General features: G+C 31.5%; 1 protein-coding gene across 2 annotated transcripts in view; it reads left to right on the top strand.

Moving 5' to 3' along the window:
• LOC139517446 (nucleoprotein TPR-like) overlaps positions 1-16,659 on the top strand; it is a 59,698-nt gene that overhangs the window by 23,134 nt on the left and 19,905 nt on the right. For both annotated transcript variants that reach the window (XM_071308493.1, XM_071308484.1), the window contains exons 19-38: positions 230-417; positions 584-662; positions 997-1,140; positions 1,772-1,945; positions 2,471-2,611; positions 6,953-7,063; positions 7,580-7,646; positions 8,112-8,210; positions 8,513-8,607; positions 9,039-9,081; positions 9,280-9,377; positions 9,700-9,834; positions 11,700-11,774; positions 12,063-12,140; positions 12,469-12,579; positions 13,890-14,002; positions 14,294-14,441; positions 14,907-15,044; positions 15,421-15,605; positions 15,932-15,994. In XM_071308493.1, coding sequence (XP_071164594.1) covers positions 230-417; positions 584-662; positions 997-1,140; positions 1,772-1,945; positions 2,471-2,611; positions 6,953-7,063; positions 7,580-7,646; positions 8,112-8,210; positions 8,513-8,607; positions 9,039-9,081; positions 9,280-9,377; positions 9,700-9,834; positions 11,700-11,774; positions 12,063-12,140; positions 12,469-12,579; positions 13,890-14,002; positions 14,294-14,441; positions 14,907-15,044; positions 15,421-15,605; positions 15,932-15,994 — 2,285 coding nt within the window. The remainder of the gene's footprint in view (positions 1-229; positions 418-583; positions 663-996; positions 1,141-1,771; positions 1,946-2,470; positions 2,612-6,952; positions 7,064-7,579; positions 7,647-8,111; positions 8,211-8,512; positions 8,608-9,038; positions 9,082-9,279; positions 9,378-9,699; positions 9,835-11,699; positions 11,775-12,062; positions 12,141-12,468; positions 12,580-13,889; positions 14,003-14,293; positions 14,442-14,906; positions 15,045-15,420; positions 15,606-15,931; positions 15,995-16,659) is intronic.

Here is a 16,659-nt window from a genome sequence, read left to right as displayed (position 1 = left end):
AAAAAAATCCTGAGTCCATGAACATTGGCTTGGTTCTTGTTGGGTCAAGGTTTAAGATAATTTTATTTGAAGAAGATCCATGTTAATCTTTGATGGAAACATTAACTGCTTATTTAGATATTTGTTGAAATTATAATCACACACAATGTGTACAAATTTAAAATTGGAATGTTATTATAGGAACAGTGCCATCCTTTTTTATGACCACCCCTATGAAATATTATTATAGGGGACATTACCACATTCCTTCATGACCACACCAAAGCCCAGTAGAAGTGTCAGTGCTAATCTTCAGAGTCCGGTAACATCAATGAGGAGTCCAGGTCTAGATAAAACTATGGAAGAAACCAAGGTTGCATTGAAACAGATGACTGAAGATTTCAGTACTTACAAGAAAGAGAGAAGTGAAAATGAAAGGTACATTACACAATCTAGAGGTTACAGTGTCAAATGAAATTCTTTAGTTTGTGAAAAGAAAAAAAAATTCCTTCATTATATCTAAGCAATTATAGAAACTGACAAATTACAATTCATGTTCATTTTACTTGATACAAATTTAATAAGATATCTTTATTTATTCCAGAATGTTAAATGAGCAGATAGATAAAACAAGACAGAATCAAGCTGACACTAGAGTACAGAATGCTAAATTAGCATCGCAGGTACTGACATAGAAAGTTAAATATCAACTATTATTCGTAAGGCTTTCTTGGATAACCATATGTTCCTTCTCTTCTTAAAAGTATTTACCTTTTATAAAAATTGACCTATTTATAAACTTTTTTTCAAGATTCATAGTATAAAGTCAAGTCTGTAATCAGCTTTAATCTTCTACATTATGCAGTTTTATCACGTGTAATCAGTAATTGTGCTTTTTCTGATTATGAGTAATCGTAATGTAAGTGATTACAATGCAAAATAAAACTATTACAATCATTATTAATTGTAGACTGTTAAAATAATGTTTTAAATGTATATATCATTAATTGTTTACAGTTAGATTTCCAGGCTGAGAGATACAAAGTTTTACTTAGTAATAATGAAGGTTATAAAAAGGAGATTGCCTCCCTTAGAGAGAAAGTACAGAAATATTCTACATCTGTAGCCAAGCATGAACAGACAGTCAATACACTTCGACAGGTCAGTATCATATAACATATACTGTATAAAAGTATGTTTTATGTAGCTTGTATGACCATCAAGAGACAGCTGAATAAAATTATTTGTGACTTTCATTTTTTATGAACATCTTTAAAGGGGAATTAAGAAATATTTTTTATAATATGCATTTCTAAAGTTACTGTGCAGCTGTTACATTATTTCAGCAGGTAATTAGATTTTGCTTTTTTTGTTCAGGCAAACCATGAATTTCTTGGCCACAGTAAATATAGAAAATCAATACCGGTAACTGGTTCTGCAACCATCAATGTTAATACCTGTTTCTTGGAATTATCAGATAACAATTATATTTTAAATCCTTCACATGACTTTTTGATCAACCTAACAGAAGCTCATACTTTTATCTCATATCTTGCAGTAAGGGTTGAGTTGGAAGATAAAAATGAAGAATTAGCTATGAAATATTATTTTTTTTACCATATATCACCAAAATAAGATGTTGAGTATCTTAAAAGACACTGCAAGCAAAAGACCCTTATCAGAAACTTAAAATGAGTTATTTCCTGACTCATTTAAATATCTGGTAGAGTAGTTTATAATATCAGTTGACACAGAACAGAAATGTTACTTATCTCTACACTTTATAATTTAGGATGCAATGTCTTCACAAGAAAATCTGGCTCGAGCTCAGGCTCAGGCCCAGAACTTTAAAATGGAGAAAGAACTTCTAAAAAGTTCAGAAGGTAGATTACTTCAGGAAATAGAGAGTCATAGAAGAGAAAGGCAATCACAGAGCATGTTAATGGCAAACTTAGAGGCTATTAAGGTAAGAATCAAAAGACTAATATGGACCAATTTCCGACTTAGCAGGCAAAAATGAGTTCAGTTTAAATGTATAAATTGAAAATGCAACTTGAAAAAAGTGTTTGCCACATTAGCAATCTGAAAGTCCAAAACTTCTTTCTGTAAACAGACATGCATTATGTAGGATGGTCTCATCCATTGGTTTATACAGAGCATTATGTAGGATGGTCTCATCCATTGGTTTATACAGAGCATTATGTAGGATGGTCTCATCCATTGGTTTATACAGAGTTATTCTCATTGTATTCCCAGCTCTGGTTTCAGTACAATAACTCTTGCCCCTGATATACTTGTATTAAAAAGAAAATATAACATGCAAATACACTGACATATAACTATAAGGCTTGTGTAATTGAATATTATCTTACATATTTGTTTTCAAAAACAGGGTTGTACTTCCAGATTTATCTTGCATTTGATAATTATATTTTCAAATACTTCAAAATTTTAAGATATACTGTACAGCATGTTCTTTCATTCTTTTCAGAATAATTTAGAAAGGTCAGAGTTTGATACAAAGACTAGATACAGTAATAAGATAGAATCTCTAGAGATGGAAGTCAATACATTAAAGAGAAAGCTGAAAGCTGAAGAAGATGAACATAGAGCACTTAATACTCTGTGGGAGGTATTTAAACTTTTTGTATTTGCCAATCAATCAAACACAGATTTATGGTCATTTATTGTTGTTTTTCTGTCCTTCCTTCCATTTATGATGTCTAACCATAACTCTGTCCTTCCTTCCATTTATAATGTCTAACCATAACTCTGTCCTTCCTTCCATTTATGATGTCTAACCATAACTCTGTCCTTCCTTCCATTTATAATGTCTAACTATAACTCTGTCCTTCCTTCCATTTATGATGTCTAACCATAACTCTGTCCTTCCTTCCATTTATAATGTCTAACCATAACTCTGTCCTTCCTTCCATTTATAATGTCTAACCATAACTCTGTCCTTCCTTCCATTTATGATGTCTAACCATAACTCTGTCCTTCCTTCCATTTATGATGTCTAACCATAACTCTGTCCTTCCTTCCATTTATGATGTCTAACCATAACTCTGTCCTTCCTTCCATTTATAATGTCTAACCATAACTCTGTCCTTCCTTCCATTTATGATGTCTAACCATAACTCTGTCCTTCCTTCCATTTATGATGTCTAACCATAACTCTGTCCTTCCTTCCATTTATAATGTCTAACCATAACTCTGTCCTTCCTTCCATTTATAATGTCTAACCATAACTCTGTCCTTCCTTCCATTTATAATGTCTAACCATAACTCTGTCCTTCCTTCCATTTATAATGTCTAACCATAACTCTGTCCTTCCTTCCATTTATAATGTCTAACTATAACTCTGTCCTTCCTTCCATTTATGATGTCTAACCATAACTCTGTCCTTCCTTCCATTTATAATGTCTAACCATAACTCTGTCCTTCCTTCCATTTATAATGTCTAACCATAACTCTGTCCTTCCTTCCATTTATAATGTCTAACCATAACTCTGTCCTTCCTTCCATTTATGATGTCTAACCATAACTCTGTCCTTCCTTCCATTTATAATGTCTAACCATAACTCTGTCCTTCCTTCCATTTATAATGTCTAACCATAACTCTGTCCTTCCTTCCATTTATAATGTCTAACCATAACTCTGTCCTTCCTTCCATTTATAATGTCTAACCATAACTCTGTCCTTCCTTCCATTTATAATGTCTAACCATAACTCTGTCCTTCCTTCCATTTATAATGTCTAACCATAACTCTGTCCTTCCTTCCATTTATAATGTCTAACTATAACTCCAGGGCTCACACTACTTCAGAATTATAGGGAGAAGTGACTTCTCTTTTTGAAACTGATAGGGAGAAGTGGTGAGATTTGAAAGAGAAGTGCTCATTGGCGCGGGTGCGCTACAATGTTTGGATTTTACAATAGTATAAAGGGCCATATGTAAATAATGTTCTTTTTATGTTGTTCAATTCATATGAGTAAAAAATTACAATTAAAGTAACATTTGTAATTAAAAGTTGTTTAAGTTTTACTAAGGTTCTTGTGAGAAACTACCAACTAAATATCTAGCACTAAAAAAAAAATTTATTTTAAAAAATGTAAAGAAATTATATCAATTACAATTTAATTAAAAATTATCTTGTGTATGACATTCAGTCTTTCTCATAAAAAAAATATAAAAGTTATTAAGCTGGGCCATAATATATTGATATTAGTATAATAGTCTCAGAGTTTAGCAACTTTAATCAATAGTTTGAAACATTCATAAAAAATATAGGGAATTATATACACCAGTCAATTAGATGTTAGCAAAAGTCTCTTAATGCGTGTGGGATGCGTAATTTTTCCCTTTGGGATCAATATTCTTCTGTCAGCTGTTCCATCCGTGCGTCCGTAGTAATTATTGTAAAAGTACGGATTTCGGTCATAGCTGGTCCGGTTCAGATCCGTAGTTTAGAAATCGGTCAATGGCGGACGAATGCAAGAAAATTTACAAAAATAAACGATGTTTGACAAGTTATTTGGAAAGGAACATGACGGTTTTAATGCAATAAATGGATTAAACATTTACTGGAGGCAACTTTTATCACGTTTAAATGAAGTAACAAACTTATTTTGCCGCCGAAATTTAGGTTGATGTACGTTTTCGAGTAACAAGCACCGGAACTTGCGAAAATGCACGAAGTGATAAAAAGTTGTATTTTTTATCAAATAACCTGATACACACTGCGAAGACAATGCTTCAACCTCTTTTCTAAAGAATTTCTTTAATTATCAGTAAAAAATTGATGTTTCATCAACTTGGTAAAAATTGAAAATGTCCGATGACGGAAGCGACTGAAAGCGACTTTCGTCAAGAACAGGGCGACTTGTTTTCGCTTTTGGGGGTCGGGGAAAGCGAAGTGACGGTCGAGAGGGCGACTTCTTCGCCCAAGTCGCCTGGTAGCGTGAGCCCTGTAACTGTCCTTCCTTCCATTTATAATGTCTAACCATAACTCTGTCCTTCCTTCCATTTATGATGTCTAACCATAACTCTGTCCTTCCTTCCATTTATGATGTCTAACCATAACTCTGTCCTTCCTTCCATTTATAATGTCTAACCATACGTCTGTCCTTCCTTCCATTTATGATGTCTAACCATAACTCTGTCCTTCCTTCCATTTATAATGTCTAACCATAACTCTGTCCTTCCTTCCATTTATGATGTCTAACCATAACTCTGTCCTTCCTTCCATTTATAATGTCTAACCATAACTCTGTCCTTCCTTCCATTTATGATGTCTAACCATAACTCTGTCCTTCCTTCCATTTATGATGTCTAACCATAACTCTGTCCTTCCTTCCATTTATAATGTCTAACCATAACTCTGTCCTTCCTTCCATTTATAATGTCTAACCATAACTCTGTCCTTCCTTCCATTTATGATGTCTAACCATAACTCTGTCCTTCCTTCCATTTATGATGTCTAACCATAACTCTGTCCTTCCTTCCATTTATAATGTCTAACCATAACTCTGTCCTTCCTTCCATTTATGATGTCTAACCATAACTCTGTCCTTCCTTCCATTTATAATGTCTAACCATAACTCTGTCCTTCCTTCCATTTATAATGTCTAACCATAACTCTGTCCTTCCTTCCATTTATAATGTCTAACCATAACTCTGTCCTTCCTTCCATTTATGATGTCTAACCATAACTCTGTCCTTCCTTCCATTTATAATGTCTAACCATAACTCTGTCCTTCCTTCCATTTATAATGTCTAACCATAACTCTGTCCTTCCTTCCATTTATAATGTCTAACCATAACTCTGTCCTTCCTTCCATTTATAATGTCTAACCATAACTCTGTCCTTCCTTCCATTTATAATGTCTAACCATAACTCTGTCCTTCCTTCCATTTATAATGTCTAACCATAACTCTGTCCTTCCTTCCATTTATAATGTCTAACCATAACTCTGTCCTTCCTTCCATTTATAATGTCTAACCATAACTCTGTCCTTCCTTCCATTTATAATGTCTAACCATAACTCTGTCCTTCCTTCCATTTATAATGTCTAACCATAACTCTGTCCTTTCTTCCATTTATAATGTCTAACCATAACTCTGTCCTTCCTTCCATTTATAATGTCTAACCATAACTCTGTCCTTCCTTCCATTTATAATGTCTAACCATAACTCTGTCCTTCCTTCCATTTATAATGTCTAACTATAACTCTGTCCTTCCTTCCATTTATAATGTCTAACCATAACTCTGTCCTTCCTTCCATTTATAATGTCTAACCATAACTCTGTCCTTCCTTCCATTTATAATGTCTAACCATAACTCAAGGTTGCTTTTACAGACTTTATAAATTTATCTTAATGATTAGCTCAATGAAGTATAAATTGATTGATTTGATTGATTTTTGGTGTTTTAACGCCACTTTTAAGCACTGCATTTAGGCTATTTCGTGGCGGCCAATTTTTATTGGTGGAGGAAGCCGGAGTGCCCCGAAAAAACCAAAGACCTTCAATAGGAAAACTGATAATCCTAGTCAATTAAGATTGGAGTCAAGTGCACCAACACGAGTGGGGTTTGAACTCACAACCTCAATGTTGACTGGTAACTACTTAGAACACTCAGCCACCGAGGCCCCTAAGTATAAATTGAGGATGAGAGTTCAAATCAGACTGCTTATTTTTGTCTTTTATGTTTTGAATTATATTTTATTGAAGACCAAAACAAGAAGAAAATGAAATGTAAAATTATATGCAAAAAGAAAATAAACATTATGAAAATTACTTTTGACAGCACAAAAACATTCTTATAGCAAAATGACTTGAGTGTGTAGGATAAAGGTAATGTCTTTGGTCAGCTGAACCATATCTTTAATTTATTCATAGTGTTAGACTGGTGTGTCAAACTTAATTCTAGTAAGGTAAATAAAAGAAATTGATAACTTTACTTTCTAGAAACAGACAAAGAGTTTGAGGTCACAGTTGGAACAGACATTAAAGGAGCAGGAAAGTTACAAAACTAAATGTACAGCTTTGGAGAAAGAAAAACAACAACTTAAACAGCAGGTTAGTTTTAGATTAATCATGTGTATGTGTAAACTTTATATGTTGAGGGCGTAGTAAAACTAATAAATGCTCTGATGGAAAACTTTTCATAAAATTGAAATACCTTAATTTATAACACAACAAAAAAGATATTTTAAGGGTTGCTGAATGGAAAGCAAACAAAAAATGTGAAAAATTTATAAATATTTTGAAACTGATACATCAGAGAATCATATTATCTCAAATTTGATTGATTTAAAAAATCAATTTTAACCTTAACCTGTATGTACTGGCCAAAATTGTATGATGAAATTTGCTGTTGGGAAAATTGATAATAGGGTTGAAGTATTCAACTACTGAAGGTATTGATTCAATAGTTTGATGTGTAGCAAATTGAATATCCTTTTTCCAAATAATCATAGCAGATATTGCTAAACTGATGGATGATAGTTAATATGTGGAGTCACAAATAATTGATTGTTGTTGAAATCTACCCAAGAATTTGTTTCCTGTACCTTTTATGTTACATATTTACAGACTGTAGACTTGGAATACAAATTGAAAACAGCTGAGCAGACTCTAGCCAATCGTGGCACTGTAGCAGGTAAGATTTAACTTTTGAAAAGTGGTTAATATTTCTATCATTTTTAGTACTGGAATAAATAGCCTTCTTTATTACAACCTATATTTTTTAGTTTTGTCCCTTGATACAGTTGGAATATAGTCTCTTGTGTATTTTTACCTGATGAATTAAATTTGTTTTCATTCAAAGCATTTTATTATTTATTATCTTAAATTTCAGGTTTTTTTTAAGAATTAAAGAGTATGTAATGATCAAAACTTTTTTAATCTAAGCTTGACATTAAGCATGAAAGCTGAAAATAGTCAGATAATCACTTAACACTATTAAAGTATGTCACTGAAGAATGCCATTGTTTCTTTCTTGTGATTAGATGAAAGGCCTTGAATTAAATGTTATCATCCTACAGCTTTATACTGCTGTGCCAAATCTCAGTAGGATATGCTTTTCCTTGTTTTACATCTTATTGAAATCATCTATTTGTTATAGGAATGCCTACAATACCATCTCTGGAGTCCAGTACTGCAGACCAGGAAACTATTAAAGACCTTAGGTTGACTATTGAACAGTGTAACCAGGAAATCAAAAGTAGGTTTTACCTATGTATTATTACTGAATAATAAGCATATCATACTTCTATCAGTTTAAACAAACCGCTGCTCATTTACATATGTATGAACATAATCATACTTTCTATCATTATATAATTAAAAGCAAAATTTTGGCTAAAATAGTAAAACTGGATTTTAGCTCAAACAGAAGAGAAAAAGAAGAATGTTAAAAAAACCAAATTCAACAAACAGTAATTAGAAAAGAATATCAAAATTGTATCAATATGACTATATTTTTGAATAATTAAAAGGTTGTAATTATATGAATAATATTTACAGACTTACAAGATCAGTTACAACATATCAGAGAACAAAAACAACAGTATATGTCTATATCAGAAGGGCTACAGAAAACTGTGGCAGAACACACTGATGTAAGTTTGTAATAAGTTTATATTAGAAGGACTACAGAAAGCTGTGGCAATACATACAATGAAAGTTTGTAGATGACATCGTCCAATTATCACATTGGTCTGTTCATTTCTCAAATCTTGACATGTACTTATGCATGTTTCATATAGGTCGTATGCAATGCTTATCAACAGTCCTAGTTAATCTACTGAACTTTGGATAAATTAGAGTTCTGGAATTGAAGTTTTGAACTTTTTAGCCTTGATTTTAATGGTTATTCTTAGGCAATATAGACTCTTTAATGGAGCTTTTTGTATTTTTCAAGGATTAGTAAAAAAGACTCATTCCAAAGAAGCCCCCAAAATTATAGACTTATCTTGTAGTTTGATACTCAAATGACAAGAGTTTTGTGTGAAAGTTTCCCATGTATTTATATGTTATTAAATATTTGCAGGTTGCCAAAGAGTTTGAGCAAAGTCGTCAACAAATTATGGAAGGTATGTTTATATATGAAATGCTGGACACACATTAAATACAAGATAAACAAAGACTATTTTATTGCAACTTGTTTGTAAATATGAAAAAATATATATAGCAAATATATAATAACAGTCAAATGAAGATATTTTCAGTGTTTGTTTTATAATTTTACCTAGTTGTCAAGTGTATTCCTATCTGTACTTTATACTTAACAGAGATGCAGAGGGCTAAACAGTTAGCAGAAAGATTGCAAAAGGAAAAACAGCAATTAATGAATGAAAATATAAGATTATCAGAGGACAGCCATACTCAGGTAGGCAACACTATAAATTTTCATCCTAAAATATCTAGCAGTAGGGTTTGTAATAGTAATTTTATTGGTAAGGATTTTTTTGGTTTCTAGTGATACTACTACTTGTGTTGATAAAAATGTCTTAAGTATGAAATGATAACCTTAAACAATTAAGGATGAATATATTAATACAGTTTTTTGTGTACACACAATAAACATATAGTGCTATTTATGAACCTAATGCTCACTAACCTAACTGAGCTCAATCCTCTCTAACTTGTTAATCAGAGAATAATTATACAATTTTGAAAAGTCATATAATAGTATATCATTTGTTGTCCAGAATGCTGACATAAGAAAGAAATTAGATGAGACACAGATTGAGTTGCAGGAATCTGTAGAAAGGAGAGAAGTGGCTATTTGTAATGAGATGGTTGCTGTAGAAGAAAGCTCTGTACAGAGTAAATTAGCTGCTGAGGTGATTAATTATCCTACTATAATGATAACATATACATGACATATTATTGTTTATAATATCACAAAAGAGAGAAAAGTACTGACCTTTGAAGACTACTTAAAGTTTTAATTGGTTAACAGTAATATTCCTATCATACAACTACAAGACCATCAGTGAGGTGTTAAAGAGAATGACTTATAAATTTTTGCCATATGCCACCTGAGCACAAAAAGGATAAATAGGGCCAAGTTATGTGAGAATGCAATATATATAGATTATTTTATAGATTCTTCATGGTGGCCCTGGTATCATCTAGAAAATTTCATATCAGACTGGACTGAGGTCTGACATGGGCTGTGGAATGATACTGATATAGACAAGGAATCTTATATTTTATCATATAGTATGGCAGCTGAAAAATTTTGATGTGAATTCTAATATGACGTGCTTCTTTAGCTTTGTAAAGAAACCATACTTTATTATCCAATAAAATTAATTTGCACATGCGTATATTGACTACGGCAGAAAAATGAATTTCGTCAAATTGGTATGCATTTAATGTATTTCCTTAAATTAAAACGCTTTCAAACAATAAAATGATACACATTTTGTTACTAATACTTTTACAATGGCAACAATGTGTTACAATTCGTAATTGACATATTTGACCTAGATACCACAACGTTCATGTTGGCTGTTCTAATTTCAAAACCCCTCCCTCTGAAAAACACGTTTCATCTCTCCCGTTAAAAAGGCATGTCATTGTATTGTATATAATAATTTCATTGAAACATATGTTCCGACGATAAAATATAAAATAAAGTATAGGTTATTATTACTGTTGTACTGAAATGACAAAATTGTTTCATATTTCTGATAAAATGGATTGACCCTAGCAGGGAATCGAACCCCATTCTCCTATAAAAATAAAATAGGCGTAATTACCAATATACCACTAAGGTTTCCAATCCATTTTACAAATGCAACAAGATTGTCGCCCAGTATTAGTTTTAATCATCATTTAATACAACATTTGAAATCGTCAGATGCACAAAGGCGTGGCTGCCCTTTGGCTTTGATCAACTTTACAAGGTGTAGCCACCGCAAGTATAAATGGATCTCTGTCAAAGGGCCCCTCCTGCCAACCAAGTCTCGAATGTCAGCACAACTTTATCAAGGAATCCTCTATCAGATATGAACATATTTACCAATGCTACAATATTAACCTGCGGAATATTTACGATTAATTTAGTAAATAAAGACCTACCCGATTCTCCTTGTGCGTCCACCGCCATTGACAACTGCCTTGAAAATGTGCGTGTCAGAAATTGACCTCAAAGGAAAAGACTGTTTTAATATAACTTTTCTGTTATATTGTGACACAAATATTGTTTTAGTTAATAAATTAATTTGTTCATTTCTGTTTCAATTTTGAATTTTAGAAATACAACTTTGCGAAATTAAACTGGTTTGAACTAGTTGGATAAAAATCGACAGGAAGGTTGATGGAAGAGCCAAAACAAATCCGGTGCACTTATACACAGTGAACATAGAAATTACCGTAATTGTCCTAATCAGAATCGAAATAATTGATGCCAGCTATACTTTATTGTAGTTTTAACATGGGTAGGCATTATATTCGTGTTATTTTAGCCCTCGCTATCGCTCTGGCAAAAATAATCACGAATATAATGCCTACCCATGTTAAAACTACAATAAAGTATAGCTGGCATCAATTATTTCTTAATTTATAATTAACCACCATAATAATAGTGGTTAATGTGGAATTTTTTATTGGATCTTAAATTTGGACAGGGACCTTATATTATATGTTTTAAGTACATAACTATGACATTTGTAATACCTTATTATTTGTTATATAACAGACCCAGGATAAGTACCAGAGAGAGTTGATATTACATGCTGCTGATGTAGAAACGCTGACCGTTGTCAAAAGACAGGTATGAATCAGTTTATCAGTACATAAATATCATAAATAGATACAATGAAACAGAATGCATTTTCATTATAACATCTAAGTTTGCATATGTCACTAGTTTCACGTAGGTGTGGAGTCAGTTCATCTGTTCATGTAATAATTTTTCAGAATGAACATGGAAATTTAAGAAATTAAATATTGCTAATAAGTTTTAAGAATTCATTTTTTCCCTCATACCTGAAATACTTGTCATTAATGAATTTCAAGAAATATAGACTGTATTTTCGTATTTCATTACACTATTTTTCAGCTTGAAGAGTTTAACACCAGACTGGCTACAGAAAGAGATATCAGAATTCAAGCAGAAAGAAAATTGGAAGAACATTTGGTAATGATAATTGATATATTTTTATTTTTATATTGGAGCATTATAGATATATTCACTTAATACAAATCTGTATTTCAGCTTTATTGCTATTAGAATTCTTGATACTTTGGAAATGCTTTTGAATTTAAAATAGAAAAACATTCACAAAATGAAATTGTGTTAATAAGAAATGAAGTTATTTTTCCCTACATCTCTGACAACATTTTGCTATTAAATTATTTTTCTTCAAAAATGTACATATGCATAAAAATGATTGAAACAAAGCTTTTTCAATTATACTTTCTTAGTATTGTTTCTGTAATGTATGTTAATGTTAATCTTTTTTCAGAGTTCCTCATCAGAGAGGGAAGGATTGATGAAAGTAGAAATAGAAAGAATAGAACAAAGAAACAGAGAATTGACTAACCAAAATAAACTGTTACATGAACAGATGGAAAAGGTAAAAACTAGGGGTGAATTACAGGGTATACTTGGTAAAATTGTCAGCATATCACATCACATAAGAGGTGCATTTAGTGTATGCTATATGTTATTCAATATTAGTACAATATATATTTTTTTACAAAAATGATATAGAATAAGACTACACAAATCTAGGGAACTATAATGGCAAATATGACAAGTCCATGTTTATATTATACAGTAAAACCTGTATGAACTGGTCAGCTACGGGACTATGAAAAAGGGCCGGTTTGGACAGTGAGCCTGTTTATTCAGGTTTCTGTTTTGACCGGAAATAAACGACTTGTGACATCCAATATATTGCATGTAAAAGTTCTGACAGATTGTAAACTACAAAAAATGTATAGACTGATAAATTAAAATACAAAACGCAATTATGTCATAACTTTGTATGATCGTTGTTTTGAATCTTCATAAAAAAATATCAAAAATTTCAGAAACTGGTTTTGCCTAGAATTAAACAGAAATAATTTCAACCGTGTTTTACATATCCTCCTATGTCAAATAGACCTCGGTAGCATCAGTCTCCAACTTGTCTATTTCACTTTCACTTTGTTTTCTATTGGCATCATAATACTCGTATTGTTTATATACCCTTCGTTGGTATGGCCGATTTGAAAGCCAGAATATTATCAAACTAAATTTCATCACGATCGAAACATTGTTGACAGTGTACACTGCACATTGATTGTTATCATCCGGGTGTTCTTTATTATCAGGGTCATTTGTTTAGAGGTTCATAACAGGGCACACAGGATTTTAGAGACACAATGTAAATTTTTTACTCCGCAATTTGAAAAAAATATTCAAGTTACAACGTAAGTTCAATCCGAGATATATTCGGCATGTCTTTTAGATTAATTAAGATGTGTATAGTGTTTTAATAAATAATACAGCTCACTCCTGTCCAATTGTAAGTTCACAGTTTAACACCTGGCCAATTGATTATCTTGAAAAGCTATATTGTATCAACAAATATGTTTTCATTGCATATCGATCATTTAAAATTAATTAGACAAACCGGTTCTGACAGGTAATAATTGATGTAATTCAGAGTATTTAGACTGCATTATAAGACCGGAATTTCTGAATAGGCAGAGTCCGGTTTACAAAGGCTATTTTAACAAAGACTTTGAAGGGAAAAAAACAGGACTTTAATTTTCGGCTGGAATGGACAGGAAACCAGTTTATTCAGGGTCCGGTTTAATCAGGTTTGACTGTACTTCAAAATGTATATGTACATGTTGTAACTTGTAATCCTTATTAGTAACAATATGTTTGTTTTAGATGAGTAAAGAGATGTTGTCAGTCCAAGCAGCAGTAACAAGGAGAGAAAGTCTAAATACATCATTTGGTGAAGAGACATCTAAGTCTTCTGAACAACTGTTAGAAGTTATAAAGTAGGATTGAGAGAAATTAACAAGATGTTTATAAATTTTTACTTTCAATTTAGGTTTTCAATGTTTGTCATTTCATAAAACTTGACAGATGTTGATGAGAATTGGTTTTGCTTTCAAATTGAATTTGAATTCCATATAAAATGCATATGACTTTCCTTTTTATTTAAATTAAAAAAAAAATAAAGCTCAGCTTTCCAAATTTTCATATGACCTATAAGAATTCAGCATTTCAAAATCATCTAGATAGAACATGTCCATGATAGATATTTAATAAAGGTGATTTATTTGTAGGTTTCTGAGAAAGGAGAAGGACATAGCTGAATCAAGGTTAGATGTAGTACAAGCCGAAACAGCCAGAATTAAACAGAGAAATGAACTCCTACATAGAGAGATAGAGGACATTAATAAAGTATTAGCAGAAGAGAGAGAACAATCACAGGTATAAATCAAATGCTTTGTTACAGATGTATATTAAACTATTGAATTATGGGTAAAAGCATTTTAGAGAAACCAGTAAAAATTGAATGTTTTTCATAGATACATCTTAACTATGGAATCATGAGTGAAAACTCACAAAATATACCAATAAAAACTTGAGGTTAAAATCACAGATACATTCTAAAATGTGGTAGTAAGAGTAAATACTGAATTTTAAATCACAGATACACTTATTGGTAAAACCTGATTGTAGCATCTATATATACACTAGTTGGTAAATATTAAACAGAAAATCATAGATAATGTATTTAAACATTGAAATGCACATGTAATAAAATTAACTTTTACAGTACATAAATTTAAAAAAAAAGAACATGATCTTGAAAGGGTTATTCATGAAATGAAAAGTGGCATTATCAGAAAAGTAGTATGATTGAAATAATAGATACTCAATAATATTTTACAGGCTAGTTTACAGACGGCAGCAAAGCATGCTGAGCTGATGAAGAAGGTGGAAAACTTGAATCTGCTGACAGATAGTAACAAACTCCTAAGGGAGGAGAAGGATAAATTACAACAGGAAATGGAAACATTAGAGGCTAAGGTAGGGATGTTTGTAATGAGATAATTGATGACACTGCAATAAGTGAAAGTAACCACTTCAGACAAAAGTTGTGAATGCATTTGTTATAAGGTGGATTGCCAGATAGACATTCTTAATGAGAGAAGGAAAGTGTTAAGGGATGTAATTAACATTTTCAGAATGAAATGCCCATAAAATCATGTTTAAAAATCTTATTTGTGTTTTCAGGGTCATCTAGTTTTAAACTTTTTTTTTTTTTATTTAGAAAGAAATCTTAAAATAAAAAGGAAAAGGTTTGTAGACATGCTTTTTGTAAAAAAAGTGTTTCTGATTCATTAGAATAAGTAATAATTGACATCAGAAGTTGTGAAGGTACAATGATAATATTTTATTTTAGGTGAATAAACTTGAAAGAGATATAAACCCAATGATGCAGACAATCAGAGATAAACAAGTTACAATAGATACTTTAGCAGCAGAGAAAAATGCACTGAAAACAGAAGTGGATAGATGGAAGGCTAGAACTAGTCATCTTATAGAACAGTCAAATAAATCTGATCCAGAAGAGAAAAAGAGATTAATGTAAGTTTTAATAATTATTTTGATGCAACATGTGTTTACTGTCTCAGTTAACATGACAAGTTGTAAATGCAGGATTTCTATTTCAATTTTGCTGGCTTCAATATAAAGACATTTCTTTTTAACTTTTAAATATTTTAATTTTCAAAATTCATTATCTTGCTTTGTATTAAACTCTACTACATTTTCTCTACTAGAAAAATAAAAGGATAAAGTTAATGCATGAACATACTATTATTTAGTAGGATTTTTAAATGAAAGATACGCTTTTAGTTCTATTTCATTTCTAAACTTACCAAAATAATTTGCACTTAAATCTTGTTTTTCAGACAGGAACGTGAAAACTTGAAAAAAGAATTATCTGGAATGACAGAAGAGAACCATAGACTAAAGTATGCACCTTTCTGTATATTTCTCAAAAATATATATTGTATAAAAAAAAACATCATGTGAAAGTGGTATTTGCCAAAAAATGTTGTTTTTAGAAGTCCAGGATAGTACAACCTGAAAACTAGTAATTTATTTACTGGCAAATACCTATTGCATACATTAAATATAATTTCACATGATATTTTCATTTTCATGGAAAACTTAACAAACTTTCTCGCTTTTGAAATGTTGTTGGTTTTGAGCCCCACTGTCACTCAAATAAATATTCAAAAGCAGATAATGTGCATCATATTAGTTTCAGTGTATTGCTATACATTTTACTGACAATTTGTTTCAGTTAATCTTCAGTTGGAGAAATATTTTCTCTAATTCTTGTATAGTTTATACTTTCCTGGCATGGATAATCAACATTGTTTGCTGAATCTCGATTCTTGATTGTTAAAAATTCTTTTTCATGCAATTTTCTTGCTTCCTTTTTATAAAGTTGTTGTAACATAAAAAAAAACGGGACCATGCCTGAAGACTTCATTTAGATAGAACAGATACTTTTTTTCAGATCATTGTTAAAGAAAGATAAAGTTTATCTATGAAGCTATGTAGTAAAAGTCAGATTCCACCACTGGCACTGTATTTCATTTTTCCCTGCACTCTGGATTTAAATTTTAGA

This window comes from Mytilus edulis, chromosome 1 (genome assembly GCF_963676685.1).
Source record: "Mytilus edulis chromosome 1, xbMytEdul2.2, whole genome shotgun sequence".
In the NCBI taxonomy this organism is placed as follows: domain Eukaryota; kingdom Metazoa; phylum Mollusca; class Bivalvia; order Mytilida; family Mytilidae; genus Mytilus; species Mytilus edulis.
This window is presented reverse-complemented; position numbering and strand designations above follow the sequence as displayed.